General features: G+C 38.2%; 1 protein-coding gene across 8 annotated transcripts in view; it reads right to left on the bottom strand.

The window, feature by feature from the left end:
* Window positions 1-14,443, bottom strand: part of tnrc6c1 (trinucleotide repeat containing adaptor 6C1) — a 57,115-nt gene extending 42,672 nt beyond the window's left edge. For 3 of the 8 annotated variants that reach the window (XM_042723028.1, XM_042723034.1, XM_042723036.1), the window contains exons 1-3: window positions 13,706-14,440; window positions 5,905-6,007; window positions 5,349-5,370 (exon numbers count right to left, since the gene is read on the bottom strand). In XM_042723028.1, coding sequence (XP_042578962.1) covers window positions 5,349-5,370; window positions 5,905-5,967 — 85 coding nt within the window. In that variant the 5' untranslated portion in view covers window positions 5,968-6,007; window positions 13,706-14,440. Of the gene's footprint in view, window positions 1-5,348; window positions 5,371-5,904; window positions 6,008-13,700 lie in introns of all 8 variants that reach the window. The other 5 variants (XM_042723018.1, XM_042723026.1, XM_042723021.1 and 2 more) reach the window with 4 other exon arrangements.
* Window positions 14,444-16,723: the final 2,280 nt, after the last annotated feature.

Raw genomic sequence — 16,723 nt, 5'->3', positions numbered from 1 at the left:
ATGCCAAGGTCTCGGGGGATCAAACTCCTCCTTACGAATGGAGGAACTCAAGGACAACCAGCCAGACTGAGTCATTAGCAGTAATTAACGATGGCCTAACTCGGCAAGTATGGCATAGGAAAGTGCTGTAATGAGCAGGTCCTTAAAGCAGAGCAGGTGTTAACTGACAAACAACCTGTGTTGATGTTCAGCCTGACGTAGGCCTGCTGGGTAATGGACCCTTCTAGAACTGCCCCTGACTGCCATATCAAACAGACTAAAAGATGTTTACACAAAGAACAATAACTATTGCGATATTAGCATCCACATCAATGGACAACAAATTTCTGTTTACTATAAAGCCATGCTGCAGGCATGCTGTCTGCCACTTAAATAAGGTGGATTCTGATTGGCTGTCAATGTTTTCATCATTCATCAGTTGGAGTAAAAAAAATGATTCTAAAGTTATCCCAACTATATTGTTCCTCTGTGTCATCATTAATAAAACTTTATAGTTATTGTATACCAGTGTGAACAGGCTGCAATACAAACAAGGATGTCTGAACAATAAAAAGAGTTGCTGCTCATGCTTTCCTGATGTTTAGGAATTAGTCAAAAATCAATGAAACTGCAATACAATACAATGGCATTCAAACATTTGATTGACATGCAAAGTGCAAACCTTCGTAAATCCAGCAAGTAGTGTACACAAACCACTATTTCCCAAGTAAACAGTACCCACTCAATAACATTCCTCAAGATACAATGCATATGTAAAAATTCAATACATTTCAATGCATCACAATATCATAATTGGATTCAAACTGAAACTGTCCTGTCAAGTCGGTCAGACCACATTACAAGTTTACGCTTATTTAGACATCCAGTTTCTTTATTACTGCGAAGTAGGGCAAATGTTATGTTAAAGACAACCAAAAGCATAAAATAAGTGTGCAAGAAAAAGTACCTGTGACTGAAGTGAAAAAAGGGTGCCTGAACCGGAAAAAATGAGCAGAAAAAAAGCTGAAAATTCTTTTTTAGCACATCAAAAATTAGCAGCAAACCTGATTAGTCCATGAGGTTTGTGTATATGAGATTGAGATAAGACAATAAGTTAAAAAGTGAAAGAGAAAGAAATAGCTTGGGAGAAAAAAAAGAGAGGTGAAAGGGGGTTGGTTGTTTTCTTTCAGTTGCCTGAGTATCTGCCGAGGCTTTTGAGTCTCTCTGTGGCCAAAACCAAGAGACTTGAGCTGACAGGAAACTTCAGCAGGTTCTCACTCTTTCTTTCACAGAGCTCCATCACATTCTTCCTTCACTGACACAGACACCTACGGTGGCTTTCCATCAAACTTTTTTCTTCTGATATTTCTCTGTTCATTCCACAAAAATACGCCGTTGGTTTGGTAAGAGCACTTCCCTGTCAATTTCTCCAGGTTGTGTGTGTGCATGTGCCCCTGTGTGGGGCCTCCTGGGCCTCTCTTGAAAAGAAAAAGATGGCTCTGCAGTCATCTACTGCTCACTATGTACAGAAGAAAATGCAGCTTCCTCCAGGAGTCTCTCCAAAGCTTCAAGCCTCAAACCTTACCCTCACCTTTCTCTAATGATACAAATGCTCTTTAGGTGACATCATACCGAATTTAAAATGTCCATCTAACACTCAGAGAGCAGCACATATTCAATATACTTTTACTAGAAGGAGGCATGGTCAAAATGGTAAACTGAGTAAGTGAGGTCAACTACTTTTTTTTTACTTTTTATGTTGCTTTAATGTTTTTAGTGGCAGTGCTTTAAAGGGATTTGCAGTGCAGAGCAAGCTATAGCCTAAATCACAATTTGTTTGTGATTAAGCTATAGTGTTTGTGCATTTATACTAACTTCACAGAGAACGCTTGAGCAAGCTGAAAGACTAAAAGAAGTTGCGTTGAGCCTTGAAACTTCATAGCTTTAACAAATTTCATGACAATAATTGTCAGTCTTCAAATCACTTGCTGTTATTAATGCGTAGGTCTCTGTATTTATAATGACTGATGACTTTGGTTGCATAATTCAGTCATTTTGTTTGCTGAATACCTGTCAGTTAACCCACTGAACAACTGAGATTAGCATCTATACATCTTAAAAACACATCTGGCATCTAGACATGCTCTAAACCAGTCTAGATATACAGAGCTTCCTTTAAAGGGGTCATATGATGCTGCTAAAAACAACATTATTTTGTGTATTTGGTGTAATGAAATGTGTTTATGCGGTTTAAGGTTAAAACAACACATTATTTTCCACATACTGTACATTATTGTTTCTCCTCTATGCCCCGCCTTCTGAAACAAGTTGATTTTTACAAAGCTCATTGCTCTAAAAAAAGAGAGGTGTGCTGTGATTGGCCAGCTATCCAGTGCCTTATGATTGGCCGAATGCCTCAAGCGTGTGACGGAAATGTTATGCCCCTTAACATACTGTGATACCCTGTCCTGCCGGAGCGACGAGACATAAACATAAAACCCATTATAAACGTGATATAACATGTTTTCTAGTCGTGTCTTCTTTTGGAAGGCCAAACAAAGTAGTTCGCTTTCTCAACGAAACAGCATCACACATCGCAGCCTTGATTAAGTGGAGGCCAGAGGCCTAGAGTAAGCTGCGGCCGGCTTCAGTGAGCAGAGACGGGCGGCTTGAGGTGGATTTTTCGAAGGAGCGTACCTTGGTCTTGCGGCAACCACATGTGAAGACCCCAGGCTGGACTCCGCTTCGTCAATGGTGAAAGCCGATCCGGCGATCCACAGTGCAAAGTTGATGTATTTCCTCAGCGACCAGCACGGATCAGCTCCAGGCATGACGAAGCGGATATCGTCCTCTTTTGGAAGGCCAAACAAAGTAGTTTCACTTTCACAGTGAAACACACAGCGTCTATACAACAAGAATAAAAGGTACGCCTTCTTTCTTTGCGTGAACATCTGGGCAGTGTTATGCAAATCTTCCCACACACTGACGTAGAGATGTGGGGGTCTGTTAGAATGAGCCGTTTTTAACAGGGGCGTGGATGAGTCTTAACTTTTATAAAGAATATCTCTTTGGATTTGAGACTTTATTCTTTGCAACTTTACAGATCTTCTTTATGCACCAAGAGCCTGTAACACTCCAAAGAGAAAGGAAAATTTGAAATCGCATCATATGACCCCTTTAAAGGGATAGTTAACCCACAAATTTAAATTTTGTCAATATTTTGAATTGATATTTTGAAGAATGCTGTAAACCAAACAATTTATTTCCATTGTATGAACAAAAAAATGACACATTTCTCAAAATATCTTCTTTTATGTTCTACAGAAGAAAAATAGTGCTCATAGTTCTCAAATCACTCACTGTATCTGTTTGTTTGTATCACAGATTCGTCACAAAGACGATATCTTGGGTTTAGAAGGCTTAGACATATAAAGGTCAACATTGCTCCAGGAAGGTTACACTAAACTATCCCCATCGACAAATCCTTTTCCACAAACAAGCACTTTGGTCTATCTTACTTTTCTTTACGCAGAAGAAATCTAGCAGAGATGTCAAGCCACCCAGCACATTCAAGATCTAACAGGCAGAAGGAAGAGACATATCTTCATCAGCTGAAGATAATGTGTGCTTAGGAACCGTGGCCCAAGAGGGGATAAAGGAAGATGTGAAACAAAGCAAAACCAGATTAGATCTAATTAGCAGAACTCTGCAAATGCCCCTAGTGCACCCCGATTAAAGAAATGAAAGATTCTCAGCATTGACTCATGCAGTGATAAAGAAATTTGGGGGATGAAAGTGTGAAAGAACGACAAAGACAACTCAGTTCCCTGGAGTATTTTGTAATGGAAGGTCCTTGTGAGCACTAAACCAGCATTTCTTCCTGCGTCAAGTCTGATGTTTGAGAGTTCCAGCATTAGCAGATGCTCTAATGAGATTTATGACTGTCTATCCCTCACATGACATAAGCCCCTCTCCCATCTGCCCCACGACAGCCCTCAAAAATCCCTTTCTGCTGTCTTAAATGTACTGCCTCATACCTCACCGCTCTCAATGAAGGGGGCGTAACCTGTCCTATGGGGTGAGGAGTCCTGAACCATACACGTCAGCACATACTTTCCTCTCTTGCTCTCGCTGTCTCTCTTCCAGTGCTGTCACTCTCACCTCTCCTTTAATTTGGGTCATGTCTTAGACCTGCTGTTTAACAATGATTTAACAGAGACTAACATAGACTAACCCAGGACAGATACAATTTAATAAATGGGTGTTTCTTCAACTACAAGAACTTTTATGTCCTACTGGTTAATTTTTTCAGCTTTTTTCTTTTTGTAAAACTTTTCTCCATCATTTAATTGTCTACTTGGCAAATGCTTTCAATGTATAGATTTTAAAGTTTTATACTTGTCCCAGACACAGACACAAAAAAAATGCATAATTTTATTAAGTTTAAAACTATAATAATCCACAATGATTAAAAAATAGACATTTTAATATTTACTGTGTGAAAATCATTTAATTCTTTATACAAACTACAACTATACTTTGGTTGTCAATCATAATAATAAAGAGTTGAAAAACATAAGTGTAAAAATTTAAAGAAATTTTTTAATTGTGTGCATTCAGGATGAATAAAAAGAGAGCTATGAAATCAAACTTTGCAAGACAAAGGAGTTAGCCATTTTAAATCGGGATTTTCACTTAAAATATTTGAAATGTTATTTCCACCACAGAATCCTTATCAAACACAACTCATAATTTAGGGTATGAGGAAATGGATAGATTGCTATTGCTAACACTATTATTAGTTAGTGTGAATTTAATAACACTTTTATCATTTTTGCATATTTCCATAACAATAATAATACTAATAAAAACTGTGAGCAATGTAAAGTATTTTATGTGCAGCATCATGTTTGTGAATAAGTCATTACAAATAAGTCGACATTACATTAAGGAATATAATTCTGATTTGCTGCAGGGCCAGTTACAAATGCTCAATATAATTTACCGTTTAAATGTTTAAAAACACAAATGTCTAAATCCCTCAGCAGTTAGCAAACATGGCAGATTGGTCTCTACCAACTGTTTGTTGCACAGTCTTTTGCCAATTCATTCAGTTCGCCCACATACAGTAAATAACTGCACAAACCCTGATCAAATGTATTCTTTACACCTTCTCTACTCTCACATTATAAAGATGCACTAGCCAGTTAGCATTTTACATTTCTGGAGCACATGTAACTTCTTGTTTTGCTGCTCTAGTAGTGTTTGAGGAGATGCATGTGGTACAAACATATGCATATGGTGAAGATCCTAAACATTTTTTTAACTTCATGCTTCATTGCAGCATCGCAAAGAAAATCATAACTGACCTTTGGTTTTCTGTTCAGCAGCCTGTAAGGGAAGAACAAAGGTAAACACAAATGAACACTTTCACACATCCAGCGTACAAAAGCTTCATAACAAAGAAAGGAGCAGAAATGAATAGTGGACCATAAATCTTGGAAAACATTTGATTGATCATAATTGATTCATTAACTATTTCAGTATTATGCTAAATAGAGATCTAGATGAATATCTGGTATGAAATCAATCCAAGGAGCAGCAGGATGTGGCCTGTGTAAACTCAGTGAAGGTTGCATTAGTTAAAGCAATATGAGAACACTGGCTTTGTAACTCCATGATGATGTCTAAGAAGTGAGCACCATAATAACTGTCTGTGTTTGAACAGAGCTTCAAAGGCAGACGCTAAACAGATTGTTGTGAGCTCTAGGTGTCCCGCTTGGTACCTGTGGCTACGTTAGTGAAGATGTTTCAGAAGCTTATGACAGACTCTGTCTGTAAGGTGCCCGCTAAGCAGCTTTTATAAGAAGGATGCAAGCAAAAGATTCTATGTGAAAGCTTGTGGGTCACAGGAAAGAAACTGACCTTTTTCTGAGCAGCTTCCTTCTTTTTCTTTTCCTCTTGCTTTTTCTTTTTCTTTTCTTCCATCAAATGGTTCTCCTCTTGTGTGACGTGTTTTGTGCCAAGGCTGTGGAAAATAGATCAGCTCAGTTATTTAGTCCCAATCTTTAAAACAAATACAGACAACTGACAAAGTAACTCTAAAACACATTTGTTTGAATACTCAATTCTGATTGGCAGGCAGGTATGCATTAAAACTGTTTAATGCACAGGTAGTTCCAAGTCAGTTTGATCACCGTTCTACATTAATGCACAGCTTTCAGTACTGACGCACACAAACACATCACTCACACCGAGAGAGAGAGAGAGAGAGAGAGAGAGAGAGAGAGAGAGAGAGATCAATATATTATATGTTTGTTCATGCAGAAAGGGAACCTACAAATGTAATCAACTTAGTGTGGCTTTTCAGACTAAATCTGGTTTACCAGTTACCACCAATATTTTTGTAATAAATTTGGTTTGGCTTTTCAGACTAAATCTGGTTTACCAGTTACCACCAATAAAACTGAGCAACAAAATCTAAAATTTCAACTTTAGTTAGTCTGTAATGTTGCCGTTTTTTGGAAAAAACATGAAAAAACATAAAGAAACGCAGCTCCGCTGTGCGAGAGAGAAATTGTAATAATGTGCAGAAAATATGTGAACAGGTAAACTAAACAGGTAAATAATGTGTGTTTTTCAAACAACAATTTCGTTTATAATAAACCTAGTATGAGAGCCTGTTCTAGTACACCCCCAACTTTTTCAACAAAATCAAGACTTTGATTTCAAAAGAGCAAACAACATAGTTTTGGCCCCTTTTACTTTAAAACATAAGCTCATGTAATCTCTAGTATTCAGGAAAAAAAGAAAAATGTCCCTCACCAACACATTCATTAGATAATAAAGACCAACCTGCTTTAAGACAAAGTTAAGCAGAATCCAATCTGCTTTATTGCAAAGTTAATGAGATTAGAATGAGTTAGGATTGCTGCTTTAAGACAAAGTTAAGCATGGCTCCTAAGGTTTTTTTCAAAAACCTCCATTTGTGAACAGAGGTGAATTGTGAAAGAGCTGGTCTGAATCTTTGGACTTTATGGTAAAAATAGCGTTGAAAAGAAAGTTAACAGGAAATAAGTATGTTTTGTGCTTGGAATGTCCCTTCAGAGATAATAAAACCACTTCTTTTAGGAATAAAAACACTGACTTTAAAACTTTAGTTTAAAAAAACCTCCATTTGTGAACAGAGTGAATTGTGCCGGAATCCTGGACTTATGCTAGACAATAGCCAAAAAGAATCGTTAACAAGAAGTTTCAGTAAACTAACACTGACTTTGAACTTTGTTCATTATTTGCCTCAGAGACAAACAAATGTGACATGAATCAGAAGATGCACCAAGGCAAGACTGATGGAAGCTGATGCATGCAGAGATAAAAAGAAATATATAAATATATCAGCTCTTCTTCCCAGATAATCATTATTAAAAATTTTAAACTAGGGATGCACAGTATGTTGGTGCAATACCTGTGGTCAGACTGATACTACTGATACACTACTGTTCAAATGCTTAGGGTTTACTGTTTTTAAAAGAAGTCTCCTATGCTCATGAAGGCTGCATTTATTCAATCAGAATTCAGTAAAAATATAGTAATATTATTACTTTTAGGAGCATTACTCCAGTCTTCAGTGTCACATGATCCTTCAGAAATCATGTTGATTTAGTGCTCAAGAAACATTCCCTATTATTATAAGGGATGCACCGATGTATCAGCCACCGATATTTATCGGCCGATTTTTCCTCAATTTACAACCATCGGCATATCGTCTATGTAAGGAAAAAAGCCAATATAACAGACTGATGGTTTATTAATTAACTGCGTGAAGGCACTGAGCTGTATGATGTCTGTTACATTTGCTATTGCACTTTAATGCTAATCAAATAACAAAAGACAAAAAAAAAAAAAAAAAAAAAAAAAAAAAATCGCACACTATTCTTGACTAAATAACTTTTGTAACTTTCATAAGTGTAGCGGACCTCATCTGAATGATGACCAAAACTTTACTGATGTTTTATTAAGTTTATTGTGTCCTTTTTCACTTAAAAAAAATCCCCATAAGAGCTAAACAAAACACAGCAATGGAAAGTGCACATTAAACTTTCTCTCTCAGTTGTATTATCATCAACATACAGCGAATCACACAAAACACTTATTACAACCAACAGTAAACAATATTCATTTTTTATACTGTACATTAAGACTTTGTGTACCATTTATAACAATGATTTTAAGCGAATATTTTTTAAATGATTAAACAATAGTACACAATTTATTTTTGCCTTTTTATTGAACAAAATATAAAAATAATTACCATTATCAGTACATAATTATGTCTCAGTCCAAAATGACCTTTGCTTTACCTGTGTGTGAAAACCTTTGATGCAGGGGAAGAATAAATGCATTAAATACACATCCCACAACGTAACAGCCTTCATTCTTGTCCTAATATGTATTAATAAGCAATCCGGTCCAAGTCACAGTCAGTGTGACAGCGTAGGAAATAGTGGTAGGTGGAGGAAGGGAGAGGGATGAGCGAGTTGAAGAGACGGTGAAGATGTGGTGGTAAGGGGTTGGTGGGGGTTGGGGGGGCTAGACGCTCTCTGGGCACAGAGCCAAAACTGTCAACGCTGCAAGACAAACAAGAGAGCTGAGAGCCCTCAGGAACCTGCTGGCTGGCAACAGCAGCCTACAGAGGAAGAAATCTGCAGCCCCTCCATCCGACACAGTCACACATTAGAAACCCATAACTTCCGAGCCATTTGAGAAGACCAGACCTGACATGCCAGTAAACCCCTGGATAATAAGAAACTCTCCTTTAGTCACCCAGCCACACTCAACAACCACCAGACAAAAGATGAGGTGAAAGAAGCTAAAGTCTGATTTTATTTCCGCAGGCGACCAAACAGTGGTGAAATTGCGGGAGAAATCCTGTTCTATGAATTCCAGACCATGTGTAGCCACATTTTTAATTCAGCAGAAGAAAACTTTCTAGCCGGAATGCCAATGAAAAACAGTGAAAGGTGATTTTTTTCATATGTTCAGTTCCTGGCGGGCAAACAGCCGCTAAAAATAGCTTTTCAGTGGACTGACTCGCTGTCATAGCAGTCCAATGACTTTCATCTTCCTGCAAAGTCACTATTGAAAGCACTTTCACAAGCTCTGCTGACAATTTATTGCCCTAATAGATCACACAAATGCCTGCCATAAAGACCCCTGTCATTATACCCAAATCACGTAGGTCTTTCAGCGATTGCACATTTGTCTCAATAAAATGCAAAACATCCAACAGTTCAGCACGCTAATGGACTTAGCATAAGAGGAGATTCATGTAACAAGGGCTAAACTGAGAGTGATCAGCTCTAAGATCATTAGTGATGCATCAAGGGGGGAAAAAGCTGTCAAGTGAATTTTGAGGCAAGGGGGTGGGGGGGTTGTCAAGTGAAACCCTGTAATCAGCTGTGGCTTTTCTTCCTTTATTCTTTCAGTCTCCAGAGAGCTTTATGTTGGACCTATGAAACATTACTGCTCACCAAAAAAATAAATCACCCTTATGTCCTTCCAAACCTATATGACTTTCTTTCTTCGGTGGAACACAAAAGATATTTGGAAGACTATCTCAGAGTTTTTATTTATTTATTTATTTTTATTCAATGCAAGTCAAGGTCGTATGAACTATGCCTTCAAAGCGACCAAAGTCAATGTTCGGCTAGCTAGTCCCAGCCTCAGACGTGCCTAATGACCACCCACAATACATTCACTGACCATCTGATGCACACTCCACACAAAACTTCTGAAAATCATAAGCTCCAATCAGACTGGAGACTGCTACCTTTAAAAAAAATAAAAAAATAAAAAATAATAAAGTAATAATAATAATAATATAAAAATAATAATACTTTTATTCATCAAGAATGCATTATATTGATCAAAAGTGGCAGTAAAGACTTGTTTATTTTTATTTCAAATACATGTTTTTGTTTTAACTTTCTATTCACCAAACAATCCTGAAAACAATTAATCATAGTTTGCACAAATATATTTCATCCCAGATAATAAGAAATTTTTCTTGAACACCATATCAGCATATAATGACTTGACACTGAAGGCTGAAGTAATGGCTGCTGAAAATTCAAAGGAATAAATTACATTTTTAAATATACTAACATAGATAACAGTTATTTTAAACTGGAATTATATTTCATAATATTACTGATTTACTGCATTTTGATCAAATAATTGCAGTCTTGGTAAGTATAAGAGACTTCTTTATAAATAATACAAAAAAAAAAAAAAAAAAACTTATCAACCCAAAACCTTTAAAGGGTACTTTATGCAAGCACAATGTATTAAGAGATTTAAGTCACTTTATATCAAGCAAACTAGATCTTACTTTATTTTCTGTCTGTGAAATAAACAATAATAACTACTTTTAGGGAATTAAAAACACTGAACGCCAATTCTGAACATTTCTACAGTTCAGAGAAATCATCATGGCTTATTCTGAATAAGATTTATCTGAGCTAGCCTATTATTGTGATATCCATCCATTTCAGAATTACCTGCCCCTAAACACCACAAACTGTGGCTTGCTACATGTCGGTCAGAGGGTCTCTTCCTGTCTAAATGGGCATTTCTTGGCCAGAATAAGCCGCAAATACTCTGAATACCACAAAACATGAATCTTTTAGATGAACTATCAAATAACTGCATGAATTTTAGCGCCCCAGAATTGCTCCGGAACAGTGTATTTATTGCGATATAGACTCCATCTTCCAGTCCTATGCATTACTAAAATGTTGTTGATGTTAAAGGGAAATACAAGTTAAGCTATTTTTAATAAAGCCTGAGAGTTTTCGGGTCCCTCTATTAAAAGTCGAGGTAACCAAAACTTAAATCATCCAAAAAGCTCACAAAGATGTCATAAAATGAATCCATATGATGAGTGGTTTAATCGCTTTATCTGATGAACATATTTAATAAACAATTTTAATTTACATCTGAACAGTGATCAACACACATACACAGAGTGAACCAAGAGGTTTGCTCTGTTTATATGGATTAATTTTACAACACTTTTATGACCTTTTTGGATCTTCTATGGTTACCTGGACTTTAAATGGATTTATTAAAATATCAAAATATCAAACCAAATGGGTTAAGATCGACAAGAGAGTAAGTAAATGTCTGAATTTTTCATATCTATTTAAGTCATCCTGACAGGAAAGACTATATGCCTTTACAGTAACTGAGGGCTGCCATTTTGCATGCAACCAAGCAGGTGAAATATGCCAATCTACAAATAAAACATGACTTTTTAAAAGGTTAATGAATTCAGAGAACTGCTACAGTGCGTATCTAAATTTGTCCTTGAAAGACTCATCTGAGGGGCCTTTTGGCCTGCAGTTTTCGACCAATCAAAGAGGAATGTAAAGCTTGTGCCAAAAACACAACCTGTAGGTAGATAAACTCAACCTCCTTAAATCAGCCCTGCATGAACAGAGAAAAAAACAGCTCACAAAATACATAAAAAAGATCTTATGGCTTTTCATGTGTAAATAAAGTCTCAAGAGACTTAATCTCAATTCTACAGGCTTATGTTATAAAGATATTAAAGGCCAATCTCTACATCAGTATTAGACCTATCTATCATCATGATGAGCAAGTCCAATGAAGGTCAGTGGGACACAGATCCAGTCACAATCTTCAGAGGTCAGCATAAATCTAACTTTGGGACTCACAGCTGGTTCCTCTAGCTCCTCCTCCTCCTCAAAGACCTCTGGTACAATAACACTCAAAAATAGTTTTAAGGTGCCTCAGAAGGGAATGTGGGAATTAATAGGACCAAATCATTCAGCTATAAAACCGATGAGTGATTCCTTAAGCATTACTAGTTTGATACCAGTGACTGTGAGAAGCTCAGATGGGAGTCTCTTTTTTGGATCTGAATACAAATGCTAAACTGATACATGTGCCAGCAGTGCAATGTGGCATATCACCAACAAGTGTAGAAAATAGCAATAGCAAATAGCAACAAACTTTAAAATGTAAAAAAATGTGCACCAGAAAATTAAATACACAAAAAGAAGCAGAAAAAAAGTTGCTTGCAGAATATAGGCAAAGATATAAACACCTGCAGGATAAAGCTACCTTGACATTATTTGTTTGAAAACATTAACATGAAAACAAAACATTATAATATGGATTTTGTTTAGGAAACCAGTTAACTCTTACATAGATCTAACCACCGAAATGAGAAGCGATCCATGGTTTAATCTGTGCGGTCACTGTGGTCTTGCTCAAAATGCCACAGTTACTATAAAAGAGCAGTTTCATAAGGGAATCACACACCAGACTCGGCAACCATGATTCCACTTCAATAACCAACAGCTACAAATGACCAAATATGAAGCCACATGGTGCAAATCCCTAGCCACAGTAATGCTGGTAAGGCTTCATAAGAACAAGCTGAGAGGGGCAATGTGACCTAAGCTTTATGGTAATCTGAGCATTAAGTGGCCTCTTTTTTCCTGACCCTTTTGCACTCCTGGAGAACACACAGCCCTTTTCAAAGGTCTGGCTCTGACAAGGGGGCCCCTAACCATGTGAGGGGAGCAGAAACTCTCCCTGCCAAATTAGCAACTGCACCACATGGACAGCCATGGGGACGTTTGACATTGGTGCTGTCCTCAGACGGTAAGCAGGTTAGCATTATCCTGCACTACAGGGAAGACCTATTCATCGCCCTTAAGAAAATTCGCCATAGTGTCCGTCTAAATATCAGTTACCACAACAAAATAGTAATAATTTGGCATTGCCAAGCACTCTCCATAAGAAAAACACTGACTGAAACATTCTGACAGCTTACGTTGTTTGAATCACACTTTTAATGAATTTACCACAATTTCATAATACTACATAATACTACCAACGTAATTACCTTGCTGCAAACTATTAGTAAACATATAATTACTCTCTATTGATATAAACACCATTTCGCCAATAAAACCTCTTAATATTTTTCCTTGGGCAAACACAAGCCTTGAACATATAGAATAAACGTGCATTTTTGTTATAAAATAAAATTGTTTTGAGGAATCAGATTTTTTTATTCAAGGGCAACATGACCGAGCATCGAGCATACAGTGAATCAGAGCTTTAAACCAGAAATAAAAGCAGCTCTTCGCGCGATATTTCCAATCCAAACACCATGGAAATATAAACACCACAGCGGTTGTTTCGTTATCGTTCATTGCCAAGGCTGCAGCATAACAATACAATCTCAAAAACTAGTGAGGTGTCTTCATAGACAACATTTTTGAGCATCAAAACGACGTGAAGAGACTCCCAGCAAATACTAGACACGTTTACACACCGTTCGAGCGCCGAACGGGCAAACTGGTCACATTGGCGTACATATGACTCTTATACACGACTGGAATCAGATACGAAAGGAAACTTATCTCGCATCGGTTTAGAAAACGGGCCAATGTTGATGTTTGGGGGAGTAAACACTTGCAAACGCAAGCTATTTCTAGCCATCAAAACATAACAGAAAGCACATTATTAAACAAGAGAGCAGGTGATTTCAATAATTCTGCGCTTCTTCTGCCAGAAACAAAATAGCACATAAGTAAATGCTACAATGACGCATTGTCACTGTATACCAAAATTATCACACCCCGCCCACTTAAATATTATAACTGTTTTTTTAAATGTCTCACCTTACCTTAATTTCGCACACGGAGCACCTGCGGTCTGCTGTTTAAATGTGATGCATGAGCTGCGTGGTGAAGGAGGATGTTGTCGATACCCGTACTGACACTCAGAACAGATCCTACTCACTCACTCACTCTTGCAGTGAGCTGCAATGGCGAGCCCGACTTTCCAGTTGAGAAATTCACCTCTCATTATGCAGTGGAATCTGTCCAGAGAGGGGGGTGGGTGGGGGGAACTCTGAAATACCAGTGCAAACAGTGAAAAGGACATTAAACGACAGTTTTGCACGTCAGCAAGCAAGATTAGGGTTGATCATCTGTAACATTTCGGCGATCCTCAGGAGCAGCTACACACGCGCGCACACCCACACAGACGCGCGCGCGCACTGGCAGCTTGAGCTTTTGTATGCTTTTGGATGTAAATAAAGTGCGTGAAGGGAATATCTCAGCATGCCTTTAGTTCACAAAAACGTATGTAAACGAGCCCACGCGAGTTAAATGTCCCGATGCTCAAAAGGTAGGGAAATTCCAATGCATCCATTGAAAAGGATACTGCGCTGACGTGAAGCGTTCACTGGGTTTTCGTTTGTGGCGCTCCAGCAGCCATTTTGTTGAAACTGACAACAGCGTCTCGAGTCGGTCTCAGTAGAGTAAAACAGGAAGAGCCCCATTCCCCAGCGGCGCGTCACGTGACTTCAACCAACAAACAATCCAACCCCGCTGTTAAAATATCGCTCCACCTTTGTTGTTGCTATGACAACGAGGGTCGAGGAACTACCTCCTCCCTCCTCCACCACCAATAACAACACACACACACACACACACACACACACACACACACACACACACTGACGTACACCCAGACATCCCTTGTGTAGCTCACTTTGAATTAATCATTAATTGGGCTTTCTCAGCAAGACTATAAAATATATATAAATATAACACAGAGAGCTCTTGCATCCATTTTAGTGACTGGGTTTACCATCCCTCCTCAAGTATGTTTTTGTTTTAGACACCTTTCCACCAGCAGGGGGCGCAATTTCAACAAACCACTAGACATCACTTGAAAAGCATCTCTTAATTATGAATGAACTTATTAACTGAAAATTAAAAAGAAATGACCAGATAATCATTTAGTGCATTACCAATTTATTTATCCCTCACTGACTTTGTTCTCTCATTGCTGGTTTATTGGGCTGCTTGAACACTCTCTGGACTCAGACACAACTGACACGAGTTATCCTCTCTGTGGCTGGCCAGCTCCATTCCAGAGGCCTGTCTACGTGGTGGCCAGGGGTGGCACCGGCCCCCCCTGAAATTTGGCTGGCCACCCCAGTGTAATCACTGAGGGTGTAATCACTGAGGGTGCTTCTAAAATTAGTGAGGGTGCTCGTCTTAATGCCCATTTTCACATATTTTCTCCCGTCTATTGCTTTGGTCATCATTGTCAATCACTGCTACTTCGAGAGTGAATCCCACATAAATATGCAGATGTCATTCCCGAAACTTTGCAACGTGTGTGTTAATGGATCATAGACTAGAAAGCTTTACCACTAAAAAAGCTGTCACTCTTTGTTTAGTGAGTGTATACACGATGTATTTTAACATACATCGTGCCGCAAACCATAACCCCCACCCCCGGCCACCCTCCTTTGAGCCAGTGCCCCAGACTGGCCACCCCATTTAAAATGCTCTAGACACGCCCCTGCTCTATTCTAACTGCACAGCCAGAAAAAAAAAAAAAAAAAAACATTTATTTGCATTGCAAGCACATTTTTCTCTTACAGTACAAACATCACAACCAAAACTAAAATGATGTGCACCATTGTTATTTGCAGAGTTTGATCAGTTACATAGAAAATACACATAAAATACACAAAATATCGCATAGAATAGATCAAATTTCACATTCAGGCACTCACACAGATTTTAGTATTTAAACAGCCTTTATTTGCAGAGTATTAAGAAACACCACTCTACAATACACTTTTTTTTCTACACAAAATATTGTATTTTAGAGGTAATTCTGAGTATGAGAACGTGTAGCCTATTTATGAACCACTTTATTAATATGTTATATTATCATATGTAAGTAGATGGGAACATGGAGTATTTTAACATTTTATCTGCAACTCAGTTGTCTTTACATCTCAGAAAAAATTATATATTTATTTAGAAATATTCCCCCCCAAAAATTTTGTAACAATTCCCATTTTTGTACACACAATATGTAATTGCTTTTTACCCACAAATCCTTATGTTTTTACACAAATGTGTTAACTTTCCCCAACACTGGTCTTCTCAACTAATTTTACTTTCATAGAGCTGTATGTTTCCACAATTTGGGACACATCACCAAGTGTTACCATGCATGACTTTAAAGGGGTCATATGATGCGATTTCAAATTTTCCTTTTTTCTTTGGAGTGTTACAAGCTCTTGGTGAATAAAGAAGATCTGTAAAGTTACAAAGACTAAAGTCTCAAATCCAAAGAGATATTCTTTATAAAAGTTGAGACTCATCCACGCCCCTCTGAACTCTCATTCTAACACGCCCCCACATCTCTACGTCAATATGTGGGAAGTTTTGCATAACGCCACCCAGATGTTCACGCAAAGAAAGAAGGCGTACCTTTTATTCTCGTTGTTGTATTGTTGTTGCTGCCGCCGCCACGTCGTATAGATGCTGTGTGTTTCACTGTGAAAGTGAAACTACTTTGTTTGGCCTTCCAAAAGAGGATGATATCCGCTTCGTCATGCCTGGAGCTGATCCGTGCTGGTCGCTGAGGAAATACATCAACTTTGCACTGTGGATCTGAATCAGCACTGAATCAGCTTTCACCGTGGACAAAGCGGCATCCAGCCCGGGGTCGTCACATGTGGTTGCCACAAGCACAAGGTACGCTCCTTTGTGGAATCTGCCTTCCGCACCGTTCTCAAGCCGGCCGCGGCTCACTCAAGGCCGCGGTGTGTGACGCTGTTTCGTTGAGAAAGCGAAACTATTTTGTCTTTGCCTTCCAAAAGAAAATA

The sequence above is a fragment of the Cyprinus carpio genome, chromosome A3 (assembly GCF_018340385.1).
Source record: "Cyprinus carpio isolate SPL01 chromosome A3, ASM1834038v1, whole genome shotgun sequence".
In the NCBI taxonomy this organism is placed as follows: domain Eukaryota; kingdom Metazoa; phylum Chordata; class Actinopteri; order Cypriniformes; family Cyprinidae; genus Cyprinus; species Cyprinus carpio.
The sequence above is the reverse complement of the archived record's forward strand: the minus strand, read 5'-3'. Positions and strand labels throughout refer to the sequence as shown.